This window comes from Staurois parvus, unplaced genomic scaffold, assembly GCF_062004578.1.
Source record: "Staurois parvus isolate SC_StPar_1 unplaced genomic scaffold, SC_StPar_1.0 ptg001046l, whole genome shotgun sequence".
NCBI lineage: Eukaryota > Metazoa > Chordata > Amphibia > Anura > Ranidae > Staurois > Staurois parvus.
This window is the reverse complement of record NW_028318842.1, coordinates 110102-133178: the sequence shown is the minus strand read 5'-3', so window position 1 is coordinate 133178 and position 23077 is coordinate 110102. Positions and strand designations below refer to the sequence as shown.

Here is a 23077-nt window from a genome sequence, read left to right as displayed (position 1 = left end):
TTCTGGCAACTTTAAAGTCCCACAAATATGCATTTTCCTCTCGGTTCCTAGAGGTTTCCCCTCAGTAAGTGATCCCTGAACTCAGCAGAAGCTATGAACACTTTCATATCCTGGGATCCTTTCTCCAGGAACAGTTCCACTGGTGTATAGAAGGTTGGAGGTACCACCTTGATCTTACCAAATACACCCAGTTTTCTCCTGCCCCCCCCAAAAAAAATCATGAATATATTCAGGAATTTCAGGTTGAAGTGAGCAATGAGTTAACATACGGAGAGATTAGGGTATGACCTTGCTCAGATTTCCCCAACCCCATCCGGTTATCTTCAGCTAGAACATTGGGCAGGCAAGTTTTTGTGTTTACTCCTAGCCACCTTTGGAATATTGGTGGTTTTACAGATTGCACCTTTCTAGCTGGTGGATTCAAACCCAGGGGTGGACTGATCTTGGGGCAATCCCACCAGATGTGGGTCATTGTACCTGTCATAGGACAACAGCGCCAGCAAGTATATGGGACATGAGGTAAGATTTTATGAAGAATGTTGGGTGTTCTATACCACTGCGTAAGGACTTTGTAGTTGTGTTCTTGAATTGAAACATTCTGAGAACCCTTGTGGACCGATAGACAAACATTCTGCCAATCCTCTGTAGAGAGATCAAGAGAATGCTTCGTATCCATGGGTGGACTGAACATTTGGAAACTTGGGCACTGACAGAGGGCCCGGGGTCAGTAGGGGGCCCCATGAGATGCCCCTTGTACCTTTTTTCATAGGCTTTTTTGAGTTTGGGCGAGGACACAGGGGCCCCATGATCCCCTAATGCCTGGGGGCCCCATGAGTTGTCAGTCCGCCCCTGTTCAGACCCCTTTATGACTTTTCAGTAGCAGGTTCCCAGTCACCATTTCTTTTTGTAAGATCATCCCTAACAACCACCATCATGAGGAAGGCAATGTTTCTACATCACTGGACCATGTGATCATCTGAAGAGTCTACCTGACTACAGGAACATGATCCAGCAAGTATAGACAGGGATGTTATATATATATATAGTTCATGGCCAACTGAGTAACTATCAACTGTGACAGATGCAGGACAGGGCAACTGTTGGAGCTGATTGTGTTGGCCTCCATTTGGATGGCTGGTGATGGTGACAGCACAGTCACCTCCATATCCTGCTCCCCTCAATGCCCTCTTTGGTTGAGTTGTTCTGTGAACTGGTCCTCTTCAGGCATTTAATAGGCTAAACAAAGGTTAGGCAAACCAATACTATGCAGCTTGTTCCCAGGAGATAGGAGCCACACTGGGGAAGAGCTTTTGTCAGCTCTGCAGAGGCAGGGAGAGGTGAGGGGCGGTGGGACAGGTGAGGGGCAGAGGGACAGGAGGAGTGCAGTGGGACAGCTGGAGTGCAGTGAGACAGGTGAGGGGCAGTGGGACAGCAGAATGAGCACAGAGGGATAGGTGGGGGGCAGCGGGACAGGAGGAGCGCAGTGGGACAGGTGAGGGGCAGCGGGACAGGAGGAGTGCAGTGGGACAGGTGAGGGGCAGTAGGATAGGAGGAGCGCAGTGGGACAGGTGAGGGGCAGTGGGACAGGAGAAGGAGCACAGAGGGACAGGAGGAGTGCAGAGGGATAGGTGGGGGGCAGTGGGACAGGAGGAGCACAGAGGGATAGGTGGGGGCAGCGTGACAGGGGGCTTCAAGAGAACCAGAGAGCACACAGAGACAGATTGCACGGAACCCAACGTGCTTTTATTGGGGAGGTTTTTGGGGCACAGACAACAGTTCCTTTAGTCCACAGATCCACACCAGACACAGCAACACAGTACAGTTCTCTGGAAGGCAATATGGAACAACAGGAGTATTGTAATCCACAGGGTTAGTCCACACAGGAGGCTCCAGGCAGGGATGGGTTAAGTCCAGGCAGGTTCACGGAGAACAAAGGGGTTAAGTCCAGGTAGGTGATAGATCCAGGCAGATGCACGGGGACAGCAAAAGATCCCTCCACAGTGCAGGGATTCCAGACAGCACAGACAGTCCAGGAGATGAGGAGGTGGACGGGGGATTTTCGGATGAGAGAAGCTGGCCCTCAGCACTGCCTCCCTCACACACGCAGCCAGGAGAACACAATGGGGGTTTTCCTGCTCACCCTTAAGAATAGAGCTGGTAACCGGATACTTCCTATCGGGTTACCATGGCAACGGGCCCTGTCTCTCAGGTCTCCAGACCTGCCCAGGAATTTGTGCATGAGGGGGAAGGGAGGAGATGGCCTGTTTGTGGATTCTTTCAGCAGGAGGCCAGGCTGCAAGCCAGGGGGGTGAGGGGCTGCTGAGGTCTGCCTGTGTCAGGGACAAAGAGGACTAGAAGTCCCAGCATGGATGGGACAGAAGGGTGGCAGCCGGCAAACCTGGAGGATGGGGAAGGAAGGACCAGCTCCGTGACAACCCCTCCCCCCTTCATTCTACAAGTGCCGCCAGGGGAACCTCAACAGGTTCCCGTAGAGGCACTTGTGGACTGCATTTACTGGGGGTCTTGCTGACGGGACAGCCCATCTGCATTGTGGTGCTGGCTTCCCCGTCGGTATTGGATGGTGAAATTGTAGGGTTGTAAGGCCAGGCTCCATCGTAAGAGGCAGCCATTATCCCCAGAGACCTGATTCAGCCAGGTAAGGGGGTTATGGTCCGTGAGGATGGTGAACTCCCGGCCATACAAATAGGGTTGAAGTTTCTTCAATGCCCACACTATGGCCAGGCACTCCTTCTCTCTGGTGGCATAGGCCACCTCCCGGTCTAATAGTTTCCTGCTAAGGAAAGCCACAGGGTGCTCCTCCCCCTCCTCATTTACCTGGCTGAGGACGGCCCCCAGCCCATAGGTGGAGGCATCTGTCTGCACGATGAACCTTCGCTGGTAGTTGGGCGCTGCTAGGACGGGGTCATGGGAAAGGGCCTCCTTCAGCCGATAAAATGCGTTCTGGCAGGCCGGGGTCCAGGTTACCATCCGGGGCATGGTCTTCTTGGTGAGATCTGTGAGGGGCTTTGCAATTGTGCTGAAATGGGGAACGAATTTGCGGTAATAGCTAGCAGTGCCCAGGAACGCCATAACCTGTTTCTTGGTTTGGGGGGTGGGCCATTCCCTAATGGCTTCTATTTTAGCCGGTTCTGGGCGCAGTTTACCCCCTCCCACCCGGTGTCCTAAATATTGCACCTCCGCCATCCCCATCTGGCACTTGTCTGGTCGAATCGTGAGGTTTGCCCCTGCAATTCGGTCCAGGACAAAGCCCACATGCTGGAGGTGGTCTTCCCATGTTTCACTAAAGATGGCGATGTCATCCAGGTAGGCGCAGGCAAAGTCATGACAGCCCCACAGCAGCTGGTCCACCGTACGCTGGAAGGTGGCAGGAGCATTCTTCATGCCAAAAGGCATGTTGAGAAACTCGAACAGGCCGAAGGGGGTGATGAAGGCAGAGCGCTCCCGACCCTCTGAAGATAAGGGGATTTGCCAGTAGCCCTTGCTCAAGTCCAGAGTAGTGACATAGCGGGCTCTAGCCAGCCGGGCCAGTAGGTCATCAATACGGGGCATCGGGTAGGCGTCACTAACCGTGTGGTCATTGAGGCATCGGTAGTCAACACAAAAGCGGATGCTACCATCTTTCTTTGGGACAAGAACAACTGGAGAGGCCCAGGGGCTCTGGGAGGGCTGAATAATTCCCAGATCCAGCATTTCGTTCAGTTCCTGTCTCATAGTGTTCTTAATAGCTTCGGGGACACAATATGGGGCTTGTTGGGGGGGCTGGGTTCCCAGGGTCTCCACATGGTGAGTGGTGATAGCAGTTTTTCCAGGCCGTGCTGAAAAAGCGGAACTGCGCTGGCCCAGGACAGCATTCATGGCCCTCTGTTGCCTCGGGTTCAGTTGCAGACTCAGGGGCGCCTGGTGCACATCAGTTGGATGGCGTGCTACTTCCAGGAGGTCCGGTACGGCCTCTTCCTCCTCCTCAGAGGGTATTGGACAGACGGCCATAACAAGGGGGTTTCGCTCATGGTACTCCTTGATCATATTGACATGTACCTTTTTCTGCCGTCTCCCCCGATCATCTAGTCCAAGAATATAGTTAATGTCATTCACTTTCCTAATGACACGGAAGGGTCCCTCCCATGTGGTTTGCAATTTGTTCTGGGGATTTGGGACAATCATGAGGACCTGTTGGTTTTCAGTAAACTCCCGGGTGCGTGCCTTGCGGTCATACCATGTCTTTTGCCGGACCTGGGCGGCTTGGAGATGGTCAGCTGCTAGGCCGGCTAGTTGTCCCATCTTTTCACGCAGTTCCAAGACATAGGGCACCACAGGGACACCGGTATCTGGTAGTTGACCCTCCCAGTATTCCTTCAGTAGGGTCAGGGGGCCGTGGATTTTCCGCCCATACAGCAGTTCAAAGGGGGAAAATCCGGTAGATTCCTGCGGCACCTCCCGGTAGGCAAAGAGGAGGTGGGGCAGGTATCTTTCACAGTCTGGCTCTAGGTCTACAAAGGCCCGTAGCATGGCCTTCAGGGTCCCGTTGAAGCGTTCACACAGTCCATTGGTCTGGGGGTGTTAGGGGCTTGTCCGGATGGCCCGCACTCCACAGGTCTGCCAGAGGGACTGAACAAGGCCTGACATGAACTGAGTCCCCTGATCTGACAGGATTTCAGCAGGGAAGCCCACTCGGGTGAAAACAGTAACCATGGCTTCTGCAACTTTGGGAGCTGTGATGCTGGACAGGGCGACTGCTTCGGGATAATGAGTAGCATAGTCCACGATGGTCAGGATGTACCGCTTTCCAGATTTGCTGGGGCGAGCTAAGGGACCCAGAATGTCAATAGCTACTCGTTGGAATGGCTCCTCAATAATGGGTAGGGGCTGTAAGGGGGCTCGCAGGCCACCTGTTCTTCAATGTCGCTGACAGGTATCGCAGGTACGGCAGTAGCGAGCTACCGATTGGGACATCCCAGGCCAATAGAAGGCCTGGGCCAACCTCCTTTCAGTCCGTAGCTTTCTCTGATGCCCAGCCATGGGAATATCATGAGCAAGGTGTAGCAGTTGGGTCCGGAATTGTTGGGGAACTATCAGCTGTTTAGCCACGGTGTGGGGCCCTCCTTCGGCATCGATCTCCACCACTCGGTACAGCAACCCATTTTCCTGCACTATCCTTTCCCCGGTCCCCGGACCAGTCAGCCCTGCTCGGGCCCAGAAACTTGTCAGAGTAGGGTCGGTGGCTAAGTCCCCTTGAAACTTGTCCCGGTCCCATGTCACCCCAGCATTGTCAGCAGTCAGAGTTGAGTCACTCACCGCGGGCAGCGGAGGTCCGTCCACATGATGGGGTGACTCCTTCCTCTCAGCGGTTTCCCGGCAGGCCTGACTTCATGTGACGGCTCCCACAAAGTGGCATTGAAGATCGCCCACATCATTCCCAAGAAGCACATCTGCAGGCAGTCCTCCCATTACACCCACGTTGCAGTGTTTAGGCCCCAAGCCATAGTCCAGATTGACGGTAGCAAGAGGGATGAAGCGTTTGGTGCCCCCTGCTAGTTGAATCACTATCCCAGGGCCAGGCTGTACAGCATCAGGGTGCACCACTCGGGCGTCCACAATGGTGAGGAAGGCCCCTGAGTCTCGGAAGCCACCGCCTTTTGTCCATCCACAGTGACCTCTTGCAAGTGCTTTCCTTGGAGGCTCTGGGTAGGGTCCCCCACCGGCTGTAGGCCAAAGACTCCTGGGGGGGTGTCCTTGTCTGCAGGAGCAAGATCCCAGTCTGAAGGGGGTGGTGGCAAGTCCTCGGGAGCTTGGTACAGATCCACAGAATTCACTGGCCGGGGCAAGCTAGGCCCGAGAGTCTGTTTTTTGGCGGGGCAGCTGGACTGGTAGTGACCAATCTGTCCACAGCCAAAGCACCGCCTATCTAAGGCCTGTCTGGGGCCCCGTTGTGAGGTGGCGGAACGAGGTGGTAGTAAGGGCCGTAGCGCTGGCACTATTTGTGGGGCCATCCGGCGATGGGGAGGCGTGTAGGGCACCGGTGTAGGATGGGGCATCCTTGCCGCTTGGGGTGCCTCGGCCGCATGCTTCTTCCATTGCGGGTTAATGAGGAGAGCCTCATCCGCTAAGGCTGCAGCTTCTTCCAGGGTGGCAGGTTTCCGCTCACGCACCCACCGTCAGAGCTCGGGGGGGCACTTGAAAAGGAATTGTTCCTTCAGGATGGCCTGGATGATCTGCTCAGGGGAGGTTGCCTTCTCCCCTTCCAGCCACCGGCGGCAGGCTACCGACAACTTGTGTGCAAACATTTTGAAGGAGGCCTCTGGGAGGCGGGGGGTAGTCCGGAACTGGGCCCGATATGACTCCGATGAGACCGCGTAGTAGTCCAGTACGGCCCTTTTTATCTCCTCATAATTCCGTCTCTTGAGGGGGTCCATCATTCGGTAGGCTTCAGCAGCCCCTCCGTCAAGCAGCCCCACCACATGGCGAGTCCAGTGGGTGGGACCTCCAGTAGTTCGCACTGGTATTCAAAGTCCTGGAAGAACCCATCCACATCTCCAGTGTGCTCTTGGTAGGGCTTAAAGTCCTTCCTGGATATTCTCTGGGCCTCTCGTGCCACAGGGACAGCCACAGGAGCAGCTGCTTGGTACTTTGCAGCTTCCCACTCTATTTGTCTCTTTTGAGCCTTTTCCATGGCCGCCAGCTTTCTATCTAGGGTGGCATCCTCCCCCAGAATGGCCATCTCTTCCTCGTACCAGATGACCCAAGGGCTCTTGCCACTTGTGCTTTGAAGCTCTGGTCCATCTCCTCTCAGGACCGCTTGGCTCCTGTCTGTGCCCGCATCTTCCCGTTGCTGTTGGCTGGTTTCCTCCAGCATCTGGACCAGCTGATCTTTGGTAAGTCCCTTGTAGTTGAGGCCCAAAGTTCTGGCCTTTTCTTGTAAGCTGGTTACCGTCCAGTGTTGATATTCCGGGGCCACCGCTTCCATTGTATGCAGACTCTCATCTGCCATCTCGAGTGCTCTCGTCCCGCTGCTGCCAACCAGTTGTCAAGAGAACCAGAGAGCACACAGAGACAGATTGCACGGAACCCAACGTGCTTTTATTGGGGAGGTTTTCGGGGCACAGACAACAGTTCCTTTAGTCCACAGATCCACACCAGACACAGCAACACAGTACAGTTCTCTGGAAGGCAATATGGGACAACAGGAGTATTGTAATCCACAGGGTAAGTCCACACAGGAGGCTCCAGGCAGGGATGGGTTAAGTCCAGGCAGGATCACGGAGAACAAAGGGGTTAAGTCCAGGTAGGTGATAGATCCAGGCAGATGCATGGGGACAGCAGAAGATCCCTCCACAGTGCAGGGATTCCAGACAGCACAGACAGTCCAGGAGATGAGGAGGAGGATGGGGGATTTTCGGATGAGAGAAGCTGGCCCTCAGCACAGCCTCCCTCACACACGCAGCCAGGAGAACACAATGGGGGTTTTTCTGCTCACCCTTAAGTATAGAGCTGGTAACCAGATACTTCCTATCGGGTTACCATGGCAACGGGTCCTGTCTCCAGACCTGTCCAGGAATTCATGCATGAGGGGGAAGGGAGGAGATGGCCTGTTTGTGGATTCCTTCAGCAGGAGGTCAGGCTGCAAGCCAGGGGGGTGAGGGGCTGCTGAGGTCTGCCTGTGTAAGGGACAAAGAGGACTAGAATTCCCAGCATGGATGGGACAGAAGGGTGGCAGCCGGCAAACCTGGAGGATGGGGAAGGAAGGACCAGCTCCGTGACAGGGGGTATGGGACAGGAACACAGCAGCTGGACAGGAGGAATGCAGAGGGACAAGTGAGGGGCCAATGGACAGGAGGAGTGCAGAAGGATAGGTGGGGGGCAGCGTTGCAGGGGGCGTGGGACAGGATTGGGACAGCGGGACAGGAGGAGTGCAGAGGGATAGGTGGGGGGCAGTGGGACAGGTGAGGAGCGCAGTGGGACAGGTGAGGGGCAGTGGGACAGGAGGAGCGCAGAGGGACAGGTGAGGGGCAGTGGGACAGGGGGAGCGCAGAGGGACAGATGGGGGGCAGCATGACGGGGGGCATGGGATAGGATCAGGGCAGCGGGACAGGAGCAGCACAGTGGGACAGGTGAGGGGCAGTGGTACAGGAGGAGCGCAGAGGGACAGATGGAGGGCAGCGTGACGGGGGGGCATGGGACAGGATCAGGGCAGCGGGACAGGAGCAGCACAGTGGGACAGGTGAGGGGCAGCAGGACAGGAGGAGCACAGTGGGATAGGTGAGGGGCAGTGGGACAGGAGGAGCACAGTGGGACAGAGGAGAGGCAGTAGGACAGGAGGAATGCAGTGGGACAGGAGGATTGCAGTGGGACAGGTGAGGGGCAGTGGGACAGGAGGAGCGCAGTGGGACAGGTTAGGGGCAGTGGGACAGGAGGAGCGCAGAGGGACAGGTGAGAGGCAGTGGGACAGGAGAAGGAGCACAGAGGGACAGGAGGAGTGTAGAGGGATAGGTGGGGGGCAGTGGGACAGGAGGAGCGCAGAGGAATAGGTGTGGGGCAGTGGGACAGGAGGAGCGCAGAGGGACACGTGAGGGGCAGATGGACAGGAGGAGCACAGAAGGATAGGTGAGGGGCAGCGTGACAGGGGGCATGGGACAGGATTGGGGCAGCTGGGCAGGAAGAGCGCAGAGGGACAAGTGAGGGGCAGTAGGACAGGTGAGGGGCAGTGGGACAGGAGGAGTGCAGTGGGACAGTGAGAGGCAGTGGGACAGCGAGAGGCAGTGGGACAGGAGAAGGAGCACAGAGGGACAGGAGGAACGCAGAGGGATAGGTGGGGGGCAGTGGGACAGGAGGAGCGCAGAGGGACAGGTGAGGGGCAGATGGACAGGAGGAGTGCAGAAGGATAGGTGAGGGGCAGTGAGACAGGAGGAGCGCAGAGGGATAGGTGGGGGGCAGCGTGACAGGGGGTATGGGACAGGATCACGGCAGCTGGACAGGAGGAATGCAGAGGGACAAGTGAGGGGCCGATGGACAGGAGGAGCGCAGAGGGACAGGTGAGGGGCAGATGGACAGGAGGAGTGCAGAAGGATAGGTGGGGGGCAGCGTGACAGGGGACATGGGACAGGAGAAGCGCAGAAGGATAGGTAAGGGGCAGTGGGACAGGTGAGGAGCGCAGTGGGACAGGTGAGGGGCAGTGGGACAGGAGGAGCGCAGAGGGACAGATGGGGGGCAGCATGACGGGGGGAGCATGGGACAGGATCAGGGCAGCGGGACAGGAGCAGCACAGTGGGACAGGTGAGGGGCAGCAGGACAGGAGGAGCACAGTGGGACAGGTAAGGGCAGTGGGACAGGAGGAGCACAGTGGAACAGGTGAGGGGCAGTGGGACAGAGGAGAGGCAGTAGGACAGGAGGAACGCAGTGGGACAGGTGAGGGGCAGTGGGACAGGAGGAGCGCAGTGGAACAGGTGAGGGGCAGTGGGACAGGAGGAGCGCAGTGGGACAGGTGAGGGGCAGTGGGACAGGAGGAGCGCAGTGGGACAGGTGAGAGGCAGTGGGACAGGAGAAGGAGCACAGAGGGACAGGAGGAGCGCAGAGGGATAGGTGTGGGGCAGTGGGACAGGAGGAGCGCCGAGGGATAGGTGGGGGCAGCGTGACAGGGGGTATGGGACAGGATCACAGTAGCTGGACAGGAGGAATGCAGAGGGGCAAGTGAGGGGCCAATGGACAGGAGGAGTGCAGAAGGATAGGTGGGGGGCAGCGTTGCAGGGGCGTGGGACAGGATTGGGACAGCGGGACAGGAGCAGCGCAGAAGGATAGGTAAGGGGCAGTGGAACAGGTGAGGAGCGCAGAGGGACAGGTGAGGGGCAGTGGGACAGGTGAGGAGCGAAGTGGGAAAGGTGAGGGGCAGTGGTACAGGAGGAGCGCAGTGGGACAGGTGAGGGGCAGTGGGACAGGGGGAGCGCAGGGGGAGCGCAGAGGGACAGATGGGGGGCAGCGTGACGGGGGGGCATGGGACAGGATCAGGGCAGCGGGACAGGAGCAGCACAGTGGGACAGGTGAGGGGCAGCAGGACAGGAGGAGCACAGTGGGATAGGTGAGGGGCAGTGGGACAGGAGGAGCACAGTGGGACAGAGGAGAGGCAGTAGGACAGGAGGAACGCAGTGGGACAAGTGAGGGGCAGTGGGACAGGAGGATTGCAGTGGGACAGGTGAGGGGCAGTGGGACAGGTTAGGGTCAGTGGGACAGGAGGAGAGCAGTGGGACAGGTGAGAGGCAGTGGGACAGGAGAAGGAGCACAGAGGAACAGGAGGAGTGTAGAGGGATAGGTGGGGGGCAGTGGGACAGGAGGAGCGCAGAGGGACACGTGAGGGGCAGATGGACAGGAGGAGCGCAGAAGGATAGGTGAGGGGCAGCGTGACAGGGGGCATGGGACAGGATTGGGGCAGCTGGGCAGGAAGAGCGCAGAGGGACAGGAGAAGGAGCACAGTGGGACAAGTGAGGGGCAGTAGGACAGGAGAAGCACAGTGGGACAGGTGAGGGGCAGTGGGACAGGAGGAGTGCAGTGGGACAGTGAGAGGCAGTGGGACAGTGAGAGGTAGTGGGACAGGAGAAGGAGCACAGAGGGACAGGAGGAACGCAGAGGGATAGGGGTCGGGCAGTGGGACAGGAGGAGCGCAGAGGGACAGGTGAGGGGCAGTGGGACAGGAGGAGCACAGAGGGATAGGTGGGGGGCAGCGTGATAGGGGGTATGGGACAGGCTCGCGCCAGCTTGACTGGAGGAGCGCAGAGGATCACGCCAGCTGGACAGGAGGAGCGCAGAGGGACAGGTGGGGGGCAGATGGACAGGAGGAACGCAGAGGGACAAGTGAGGGGCAGATGGACTGGAGGAGCGCAGAGGGATAGGTGGGGGGCAGTGGGGACAGATGGGTGGTAGTGGGACAATGTGGGGGACAGGAGGGGAAAGTGGAACAGGTGTGGGGCAGGGTGACATGTGGGGGCAGGGGGCAGTGTGATGGATGGGGGGCAATGGGACAGGGAGGGAAGTAGAACATGTGGGGGCAGTGTGATGGATGGGGGGCAATGGGACAGGGAGGGAAGTAGAACTGGTGGGGGGGCAGTGTATCAGGGGACAGTGACACAGGACTGAGGGAGCACCAGACCTCCAAGCACTTACCTGTTCAGCAGCCGCTCCTCCTGTCAGGATCATTCCAGGACGAGTGCCTGTGTCCCTTCTCCCCCACGATCTCCGGCGGCTGCAAAGGAGCTCCACCCCCCTGACCTCTTTGTCTTCTGCTTCCTCCTTCCGCTGGCCTTCCTGCAGATCCCGGATCTTCATGGGGGAACTCATCTTGCTGCTACACTGGCACATTGACAGCGGGCCCCGCCCTTCAAGCGCTCCGAGCGCACACCGGGGATCCGCCCACCACTCTGCTCTCCTCTGCAGCCAGTCCCTCAGCCATGGCGGCCCTGCTCCTGTCCCTTTCCCACAGTAGTGTCTCTTCCGTGGGAAAGGGGGGCAGCACTGCCGCCGTGCCGCCCCCCTGAAGAGTGCCGACCTAGGCAAATGCCTAGTTTGCCTCGTGGCAAATACGCCCCTGTTTGTATATCCTCATGAGATATGATGGAATGTCACAAAGTAATCATCATCATCATATTAATAATATCTGATTTCAGATCCCGATATCTCGATGCTCAGATCCCTGTTGGCCCGGCAGCAGAAAAAAGTTTGGATCTTCATTTCACAAATGCTGCTATGAGTGTGTCCTGTGTCCGGAAGGAGAGATATCCAACATTTCTGGTAGAGTTGTACTTGTTACTAAGTTATATTTGGCCTGGTCAGAAGTCACCTCACTACTTAAAGTGGTAATCAGGGAAAAATATGAAGTATGTACCTGCAAAATGTGCACTATTATTATTATTATTATTATAATACAGGATTTATTCAGCGCTTTACAATATAAACGGAGACAGTACAGCAACAATACAGTTCAATACAAGAGGGATAGGAGGGCCCTGCTCCTTAGAGCTTACAATCTAAGAGGGAGGGGCCAGTGGTACAAAAGGTAATAACTGTGGGGGATGGACTGGTAGAAGGAATAGAAGATTACATTATTAGTTGTGGGCGGGATAGGATTCCTTGAATGAGAGGTTTTCAGTGATCGCCTAAAAGTGTGCAGAGCAGGCAATAGTCTGATAAATTGGGATAGAGAGTTACAGAGGATGGGGGAAGCTCTGGAGAAGTCCTGGAGATAAGGGAGCTAAAGGGCAGGTCGTGCGAGGAGTGGAGAGTATAGTTTGGGTGATATTTGGAGACAAGATCGGTGACGTAATTTGGGGGCAGAGTTATAAATGGCTTTATATGTTATTGTTTGGAATTTTATCCGTTGGGCAATGGGAAGCCAGTGGAGAGATTGGCAGAGAGGGGTGGAGGACACTGAGTGGAGGCCAGTGGAGGGATTGGCGGAGAGGGGTGGAGGACACTGAGTGGAGGCCAGTGGAGGGATTGGCAGAGAGGGGTGGCGGACACTGAATGGAGGCCAGTGGAGGGATTGGCAGAGAGGGGTGGAGGACTCTGAGTGGAGGCCAGTGGAGGGATTGGCAGAGAGGGGTGGAGGACACTGAATGGAGGCCAGTGGAGGGATTGGCAGAGAGGGGTGGAGGACACTGAATGGAGGCCAGTGGAGGGATTGGCAGAGAGGGGTGGAGGACACTGAGTGGAGGCCAGTGGAGGGATTGGCAAAGAAGGGTGGAGGACACTGAGTGGAGGCCAGTGGAGGGATTGGCAGAGAGGGGTGGCAGATATAGAACGGTTAGTAAGGTGGATGAGTCTGGCAGCAGCATTCATGATAGACTGAAGAGGAGATAGTCTGCGATGAGGTCGGCCAATGAGGAGGGAGTTACATTAGTCAAGGCGTGATATAACAAGGGAGTGAATAAGTTGCTCAGTAGTTTTAGAGGTTAAGAAAGGGTGTATCTTGGAGATGTTGCAGAGGTTGGAGGTGTTGCGGAGGTTGGAGATGTTGCGGAGGTGAAGTCTACCAGATTTGGACAGTGATTGGATTTGGGGGTGAAAGGACAGATGGGAGTCTAGGATTACACCTAACACCCTGGCATGGGGGAAGGGATGGTTGCATTATTGATCTTGATGGAGAAGTCAGGGGAGGGGGCACGGGCTGGGGGGAATACTAAGAGCTCCGTTTTGGAAAGATTGAGTTTGAGGAAGTGGAGTGACATCCATGCCGAAATGTCTCTCAGTAGGTTAGTAATGCGAGAGGAGACTGAAGGGGTGAGGTGAGGGGTAAAAAGATAGATTTGTGTGTCATCAGCATAGAGATGGTACTTAAAGCCATGGGAGTTTAGCAAGTGACCTAAGGAGGAGGTGTAGATGGAGAAGAGAAGGGGTCCAAGGACAGAACCTTGAGTAACCCCTACAGAAAGAGGAAGTGAAGAGGAGGAGGCAGCGTTATAGGTAACGCTGAAGGCGCACTGCGATAGGTAGGAGGAGAATCAGGAGAGAGCAGAGTCTCAGAGGCCAAGAGAGTGGAGTTTTTTTTAGGAGGAGGGGATGGTCAACAGTATCAAAAGCCACAGAGAGGTCAATAGTAAGAGTACAGAGTAGTGGCCATTGGTTGGGATGAGTACAGAGTAGTGGCCATTGGTTGGGATGAGTACGGAGTAGTGGCCATTGGTTGGGATGAGTACGGAGTAGTGGCCATTGGTTGGGATGAGTACGGAGTGGTGGCCATTGATTGGGATGAGTACGGAGTGGTGGCCATTGGTTGGGATGAGTACGGAGTGGTGGCCATTGGTTGGGATGAGTACGGAGTGGTGGCCATTGGTTGGGATGAGTACGGAGTGGTGGCCATTGGTTGGGATGAGTACGGAGTGGTGACCATTGGTTGGGATGAGTACGGAGTAGTGGCCATTGGTTGGGATGAGTACGGAGTAGTGGCCATTGGTTGGGATGAGTACGGAGTAGTGGCCATTGGTTGGGATGAGTACGGAGTGGTGGCCATTGGTTGGGATGAGTACGGAGTGGTGGCCATTGGTTGGGATGAGTACGGAGTGGTGGCCATTGGTTGGGATGAGTACGGAGTGGTGGCCATTGGTTGGGATGAGTACGGAGTGGTGGCCATTGGTTGGGATGAGTACGGAGTGGTGACCATTGGTTGGGATGAGTACGGAGTAGTGGCCATTGGTTGGGATGAGTACGGAGTAGTGGCCATTGGTTGGGATGAGTACGGAGTAGTGGCCATTGGGTTTAGCAGTTAGTAGATCATTAGTGAGTTTGAGTGGGGCGGTGTCAGTGGAGTGTAGTGAACAAAAGCCAGACTGTAAAGGGTCAAGAAGGTTGTTGTCGGTGAGGTGGGAGCTCAGGCCATTGTAGACTAAGTGTTCTAGGAGTGTAGAGGTAAACAGGAGCAGGGAGATGGGTCTTAAGTTGTTCAGGTTGGTGGGGTCCAGGTAGGGCTTTTTAAGTATGGGAGTGATGTGTGCATGCTTTAGAGGGAAGGGGAAGGCACCATTAGAGAGGGAGAGACTGAAGATGTGAGTGAGGGAGCATAGGAGGGAAGAAGAGGGTGAACGTAGTAGTTGTGAGGGGACAGGATCCAGGGGGCAGGTAGTGAGACGGGTTTTCGAGAAAACCTTAGTGACATCTTCGGTAGTAGCAAGGTCAAAAGAGGAAAGTGTTGAGGGAGGTTTAGTATAAGGTATGCTAAGAGGGATGGATGTCTGTGCAGTGGAGATGTCCCTACAAATTGCATCAATCTTGTTTTTAAAATGATTTGCAATCTCGTGAGCAGTGAGTGAGGTGCTGGGTGGAGGTGGAGAAAGTAGAGAGCTAAAAGTAGAGAAGAGATGACGAGGAATGGATGACAAGCTATTGATGAGAGTGACAAAGTAGGCTTGTTTGGCAGCATGGAGGGAGGAATTGTATGTGAAGAAAGCAGATTTACAGTTGTGTTCAAAATAATAGCAGTGAGTTGAAAAAAGTGACTAAAGCTGAAAATCCTTCTAATCCTTTTATTTCCATCCACACAAATGCATTGGGAACACGACACATTCTATTCCAAATCACAACATGAAGAAAAATACATCAAATTTGTGTTGTTCCTCTAAAAAAATGGAAGAAAAGTGAATATTAGACGGTTCAAAAAAATTACAGTGTTTGTATTCTTCTTTACAAAGTCAAACATTCACTATATAAACTGAGAAATGTTTGAAGATTTTGCTTTCCTTTGAATGACTTCATGAATATTTGGTTGTAGTCACACTGTTTCTGAGAACTGCTGTACATCTGTGTTGCATGGAGTCCCCCAACTTCTGGCCCCTGTGATCAGGTATTCCAGCCCAGGATGATTGGACCACATTCCACAGTTCTTCTCTATTTCTTGGTTTGGCCTCAGAAACGGCCAAACATTGACATTTTTGATGTCACCCCACAAGTTTTCTATTGGATGAAGATCCGGGGATTGGGCTGGCCACTCCATAACGTCCATCTTGTTGGTCTGGAACCAAGATGTTGCACGTTTACTGGTGTGTTTGGGGTCGTTGTCTTGTTGGAACACCCATTTCAAGGGCATTTCCTCTTCAGCATAAGGCAGCATGACCTCTTCAAGTATTCTGATGGATTCAAACTGATCCATGATCCCTGGTATGCGATAAATAGGCCCAACACCGTAGTATGAGAAACATCCCCATATCATGATGCTTGCACCACCATGCTTCACGGTCTTCACAGTGTACTGTGGCTTGAATTCAGTGTTTGGGGGTCATCTGACAAACTGTCTCCGCCCACTAGACCCAAAAAGAACAATCTTACTTTCATCAGTCCACCAAATGTTGCGCCATTTCTCTTTAGGCCAGTCAATGTGCTCTTTGGCAGATTGTAACCTCTTCAGCACACGTCTTTTTTCCAACAGTGGGACTTTGCGGGGACTTCTTGCAGATAGCTTGGCTTCACATCGGCGTCTTCTAATTGTAACAGTCCTCACAGGGAACGTCACACCTTCTTTCATCTTCCTGCAGCTGATTGTTGGCTGAGTCCTCACAGGGAACGTCACACCTTCTTTCATCTTCCTGCAGCTGATTGTTGGCTGAGTCCGCGCCATTTTGGCTATTCTTCTATCCATTCCAATGGTAGTTTTTCGCTTTCTTCCACGTCTTTCAGGTTTTGGTTGCCATTTTAAAACATTTGTGATCATTTTAGCTGAGCAGCCGATCATTTTCTGCACTTCTTTATATGTTTTCCCCTCTCCAATCAACTTTTTAATCAAGGTACGCTGTTCTTCTGAACAATGTCTGGAACGACCCATTTTCCTCAGAATTTCAGAGAGAAATGCACTGTAACCAGCATGTCCAACATTTGCTGCCTTCCTTCCTTAAATAAGGGCAATCATTGCCACCTGTTTATCAACGAATGAATGACGCCACTAACAGAACTCCACACTGCTATTATTTTGAACACGCCCCTTTCAATGAGTGATTCAATGACACAGAATCAGCAGCATGCATGTCATGACTGTTGGGTCTGTTGGATTTCTATGACTCTACTACACCTGCTAGGAAATTATTTGCCATGTAGAAATATCATTTCTACCAAAAACAGTGATTGATCCGGTTAGTGAAGTCTGACTGCTAGTATTTTGAACACAACTGTATATCGGGTGAAAGCTTACTGAGATTTGGTTTTACGCCACATTCGCTCCTGCTATATATTGTTAAAACCACTGCAAGTACAGAAAGATACCTGTTGATTCTGCTAGAAATGTAGTTAGCTCCTAATACTGTTGTAGGCTGACAACACACAGGAGTTTGTGAATTGAAATGGTGTCAGCCCTGCCTGGTTGTATTTTGCTATTATTACTACTACTGCTAATACTGCTATCACCACTAACACTACTACATACAGGAAAAAATTACCCCCTTGGGACTTAAATGCAGCTAATAAAACACCATCACATATATATTGATTCAAAATTAGATACACTTTATTATACAAAAAAAGATTTATTACATCCTAAAATCATATTGATATAAATTAATAGGCATCCCCTGCAGTGAAGGAGTGTGAAGCCTCTGGATGGATAATGGTCATCGACAACTGGCGGTGGTGCTGGTGGCTTCCAGCATGTTCTCCTAGTTCTGGGATTCCCTCAGCTGAGACGTCACTTCCGGTCACATGATGACGGGGGTTGGCGTGTGTTTGGAGCATGCGTGCTCCCTCCTCATGGCCTGGAACTAGGAGGACCTGCTGGAAGCCACCAGCACCATTGCCAGATGCCGGTGACCACCATCCATCCAGAGGCTTCACACGCCTTCACTACAGCGGATAACTATTAATTTACAAGCACAAACCTTCTTACACTTTGTGTGGCCTGTATTACTACACTTTGTATCCATTAAAAAGCTTTCATACTGCACCTAGAGGGCACCGCCTCTTTCTTCCTGATCTTCCACAGGGCCTTTGTACCTTGTTATTGGCCGGCTTCCTCCACTCCATGGTGCATCAGAATTACCTATAGGACTCTAGCTAAGGAAATTTTATTTGTATATTTATTACAGTATATTGCTCATCATTTATTTTCCCCAATTCCATCACCATTGATTATATGCTTATACATATTATTGTATGCCGCATCGACCTCCTGACCCCATCTCGGAGTGCACCAAATATCCTACATGCCTTTTGGTGTTGGTCAAATTAACAACAGGTGCACTAGATGAGCAACAATGAGACAACTCCCAAAACAGGAATGGTTTTACAGGTGGAGGACAGTGACATTTTTTTCTCTACTCATCTTTTATGACTCAATCAATAAAGCTCCTAAATTACACCCCAATCACAAATCACTACTCTCTCCCTAGAGAGTGTATAATCTATTAGAATTCTTTTTGTGATACACCTCTAAATTACCCAAAAATATCTCCGAATATTATATAATAAATAAAATCACACCTCATCATTCCAAATACATAAAATAGATATATATAACTAAAATAAAAACCCTCAAAAAAAATAAAACACCAAGTGTCCAAGTCCCAAAAGATAATAATTTCCAAAAAATATTTTCCAAAAAAAAATATTTTCTTATAAGTCCAGTGAAGCAAACTGATTCATAATACTCCTTGGTAACCTCAAAGACAAACAAAAAGGAAAAAAATTCATAGTGTATTACCTTAAAATATAAATTTATATACTTATATAGGGATCCCTTCAGATGAAGTCCGGAAGTGACGAAACGCGTTAGTGAGTGACGTCATCACGCACGCACGCCAACCGGAAGTGTCGCCGTGGCCATTTTGTTGGTTGGAAACATATGGTTTTCAACCCAGGATTTGATTGATCAGTGCTGGAAGCTGGATATCCCTGTTTTTAATGTAAGTTGTGATTAAAATCTGTTCCTTTTTATGGATCCTGTCTAAAAGAGCCTTTCTTTACCTGCATGAGGAATACCCCTGAAAAGAAGGATGGATGGAGACCTTTTCCTTATGTTAGCCTATGCCTGAAAAATATTAAAAGAGGGTAATGGTATTTGGTATCACTTTTGGCTGGAGTTTAAAGGGTACTAGTACCTAGTATCACCATTCACTTGTGGTTGGAGTGATCACGAGTTTTCACGTGTTTGGTTTTATTTATTTATTTTTTTATTTTTTTACTTTATGTTGTTTAATTAAAAAAAAAAATTATGTGGATTGATATTTAACTATTTGAATTTGCACAATTTTGTGTAAGTTTGGAGTTGTGCACAGAGTGAAGTATATAAATTTATATTTTAAGGTAATACACTATGAATTTTTTTCTTTTTGTTTGTCTTTGAGGTTACCAAGGAGTATTATGAATCGGTTTGCTTCACTGGACTTATAAGAAAATATTTTTTTTTTGAAAATATTTTTTGGAAATTATTATCTTTTGGGACTTGGACACTTGGTGTTTTATTTTTTTTGAGGGTTTTTATTTTAGTTATATATATCTATTTTATGTATTTGGAATGATGAGGTGTGATTTTATTTATTATATAATATTCTGAGATATTTTTGGGTAATTTAGAGGTGTATCACAAAAAGAATTCTAATACATCTTTTATGACTGTTTTTCTCTAGTTTTGCTTTTGGCTCGGGTCAGTGTCACTACTGGTAACATGAGGCCATACCTAGACCCTACAGAGGTTGCACAGGCAGTCCATCTCCTCCAGGATGGCACATCAATGAGTGACATTGCCAGAAGGTTTGCTGTGTCTTCCAGCACAGTCTCAAGAGCATGGAGAAGATAGGCAGTTAGTCTAGGAGAGCTGGACAGGGCCATAGAAAGGTCCTTAACCCATCAGCAGGACCAGTATCTGCTCCTTTGTGCAAGGAGGAACAGGATGAGCCCTGCCAGAGCCCTACAAAATGACCTCCAGCAGGCCACTGGTGTGAATGTCTCTGACCAAACAATCAGAAACAGACTTCATGAAGGTGGTCTAAAGGCCCAACATCCTCTAGTGGGCCCTGTGCTCACTCCCCAGCACCATAGAGCTCAATAGACATTTGCCATTGAACCCCAGAATTGGCAGGTCCACCACTGGCGCCCTGTGCTTTTCACAGATGAGAGCAGGTTCACCCTGAGCACATGTGATAGACGTGAATAGGTCTGGAGAAGTCATGGAGAACATTCTGCTGCCTGTAACATGGTTCAGCATGAACGTTTTGATGGTGGGTCAGGGATTTAACAGACCAACAAGGGTATAAAATATGTTCATTATCAGGGTTTTATGACAATTTCAACTGAAACTCCCAATTATCACATTTCTGCCTATAACACAATTCTTGTGCATTCTATTTTTCATCTTTTCACTCTTTATTGTGTCCTTATGGAACCAACATTTTTTTTAGCACTTCCCATTAGGCACATCATCTATCTATCTATCTATCTATCTATCTATCTATCTATCTATCTATCTATCACTATATCTCAAATAAAAATAATCTTTTTAATGTGTGTTCTAAGCTCTGACCCCGATGCTCATTGTGTTTGTATTGTTCTTCCTGCAGACAGTGAAAACTGCATGAAATGTCCTGATGAAGAATGGCCAAATGAGAAGAAGGATCGGTGTGTTCCAAGAGTGGTGGAATTTCTCTCCTACACTGATGACACCATTGTTGCCGTATTTTCAGCCGTCTCCATCCTCTGTTGCCTTCTGACTGGTTTAATATTGGGGATATTTATATATTACCGGGACACCCCCATTGTTAAAGCCAATAACCGGAACCTGAGCTATCTTCTCCTTGTCTCCATCATGCTGAGCTTCCTCTGTGTCTTCTTGTTCCTCGGCTATCCAGTAGATGTGACCTGCATGCTGCGTGTCACCTTTTTTGGTGTCATCTTCTCAGTTGCCGTCTCTTCTCTACTTGCCAAAAGTATCATGGTGTGTATTGCCTTTAAGGCCACCAAACCTGGGAGTCCCTGGAGGAAATGGATGGGAACCAAACTGCCCAATTGTATCATTTGTGTCTTCTCACTGGTCCAAGTCATAATCTGTGTCACTTGGTTGTCTATTTCTCCCCCCTTCCAGGATCGAGACATCCACTCTTATCAGGGGAAGATCATCATTCAGTGTAATGAGGGTTCAGTTATCGGCTTCTACTCTGTCCTGGGATATATGGGGCTTCTGGCAGCTGTGAGCTTCATTATCGCTTTTATGGCCAGGACATTACCGGACAGTTTTAATGAGGCCAAGTACATCACCTTCAGCATGCTGGTGTTCTGCAGTGTCTGGATTGCCATGATCCCGGCCTATCTGAGCACCAGAGGGAAATACATGGTGGCTGTGGAGGTCTTTGCTATAATGGCATCAAGTTCTGGACTTCTTGGCTGTATATTCTTCCCAAAATGTTACATAATTCTGTTCAGACCTGACCTGAATACAAAGACAGTTATCCGCTGATATGTATGGAGCAACACTGGGCTACCTGTAGTTATGGTATTATCTCTATTATTATTTATTTTAGTATTTTGCTAGTGTATTGAGAATGAACATTGTTATATATAAACATTTATTACTTCTCTGGAACGAATTAAGATGGTGGACAGTGAGGGTGATTTTTGCACTGGACACCATTGGTATCAGATACTTTGGGTTTGTTGGAATCCTTGTCCCCTGCTGGGTGTAGTGGTTCCTCCCACCAGCCATTACATCACTACAGAACAATGTAGTCACTTAGTGCGGAGGAACCACAGTGGCCAGAGGGGGGAGAGTATCCAAAACATCCTAAAGTGTCAGATACCAAAGACACCCATCACTCTTCCAGAGAGGGAAGATTTCACTCACCACCTTCCAGAAAGATAAATATCATACATGTTCTTTCATAAGCGGATTGTAATGCAGTTTTGTTTGGTGTCAGGGTCACTTTATTTATATTGTATGTAGATGGATTTGTCTATATTAATAAATACATTTTGCTTGGTTTATTTTAAAATAATTTTGAATGTTAGTTAAAGTTGATGAGAGCGTGTTGTCAGGAAGTTCACATTTAAAGTGAAAGGTTTACTTCATCTTAAAGGACATTTTCATTATAGGACCTACTAAATCTTTCTCCTTGTAGACATTACAAACTGCTGCCACAAGGGAGGATACGGCTTCCCCATACAATGCTGCAGAGACAACTCTACACCAGACCTCGCCAGATCCTGATAGGAAAACTTCTAAAGTAAAAACAGATTCCAGGGGCGCATTGATCAATCAGAGGTTTTATTCTCAGAATCACAACAACCAAGGAGCTTAATGTAGGACCCCTAAGGTGGTATGTCTCCAAGCTCTAAGACCTCCTGGTCAGACATGTCAAAGAAAAAGCTAAAAAAAGAAGAAGAAGTAATCATTAGCATTTAAAACATTTTCCTCACTAGATTCAAGTACGCTCTTGTCCATCAGAGCAGCACCATAGTTGTCCTGGGCAACCTCGGGATCCAATACACAAAGCTCCCTGGAGGTTTCTAGGGACAGCTCTGCAGCCTCATATACTCTTTGTTCAACTGACACAGGTGTATACACAGCAATATCATACTCATCAGTAGGATCACATCAACAGATTCATGTTCAACTCTGTCCTCCCCACTACACAGGGCACTGCACTGAGGAAAGTCATTTTTCACACAGATGGTAGGTCTCCCAGTTGGGGTCACCCCCATAGCATTTTGGGCAATCACAGTCAGTCTCTCTCATGACTTTTCCATCAACAGTCTTACCCAAAAGTGTAACAGGTTTTGCCATCTTCCTTTGAGTACGTTGACGTTCTTCTGCACTTCTACCGGCCAACTCCCCCAGGTGGCCACAGCATGAAATTACTGCAGGAATCTCCCTCGCTGAACTGTTCCCCATCCCCCGTATAGCAGTAATACTACTACAGGGCGGCACGGGTGTGCAAAATTATTATTATACAGGATTTATACAGTGCCAACAGTTTGCTCAGCGCTGTACAGTATAATGGGAGACAGTACACGAGACAGTACAGTAACAATACGATTTAACACGAGGGGTTCCAGGGCCCTGCTCCTTGGAGCTTACAATCTAGGAGGGGGGGAGAGTGGTACAGGAGGAGATAGCTGTGGGGGATGGAGTGGTAGGAAGAGTAGAGGAGTTCAGTAATTAGCTGAGGCGAGGTAGGCTTCCCTGAAGAGATGGGTGTTCAGAGTGCACCTAAAGGTGAGGTGATATATATATATATATACATACACACACATATACACACAGTATATACATATATATATATATACACATACACATACACATACAGTACGTGATCCAGGCTCCCGCGGTGATCACGGCCCAGGAAGAGCACACGTGCCCCAGCCGAAACGCGGGTGCCGTAATTCAGTCCCCAAGGGATCAGTCATTAGATTTTGGCCAGTGATGTTCGGCCTGAATTGGATGATCGATCCCTGGCCTATCAGGGATCTTCCTGTACCTGTGTTTACACATACACAGGTACAGGAAATGACGACATATTCTCTCTCGGGGCACATTCCGTCCCAGAGAGAGAAGAAACAAGGCACAGTGAGTAAATCCGCACACTTGAACACAGTTAGAACACGTCAGGTCACATTT

At 50.7% G+C, this 23077-nt stretch overlaps 1 protein-coding gene across 1 annotated transcript; it reads left to right on the top strand.

The window, feature by feature from the left end:
* Nucleotides 1-6985: 6985 nt before the first annotated feature.
* On the top strand, nucleotides 6986-20920 carry LOC149440904 (vomeronasal type-2 receptor 26-like). Its single transcript, XM_089657993.1, has 4 exons — nucleotides 6986-7058; nucleotides 7145-7221; nucleotides 11667-11790; nucleotides 20028-20920. The coding sequence occupies exons 1-4, from the start codon at nucleotides 6986-6988 to the stop codon at nucleotides 20918-20920; spliced, it is 1167 nt and encodes a 388-aa protein (XP_089514119.1).
* The last annotated feature ends 2157 nt before the right edge of the window (nucleotides 20921-23077 follow it).

What these genes read in the sequence shown, in the direction of transcription:
- LOC149440904 (XM_089657993.1), top strand. Translation starts at nt 6,986, where the DNA reads ATGCAGACTCTCATCTGCCATCTCGAGTGCTCTCGTCCCGCTGCTGCC. An exon ending in GGAGTATTGTAATCCACAGG is followed by an intron (nt 7,222 to 11,666) that starts GTAAGTCCACAC and finishes ATCTGATTTCAG; the next exon opens with ATCCCGATATCTCGATGCTC. An exon ending in AGAGATATCCAACATTTCTG is followed by an intron (nt 11,791 to 20,027) that starts GTAGAGTTGTAC and finishes TTCTTCCTGCAG; the next exon opens with ACAGTGAAAACTGCATGAAA.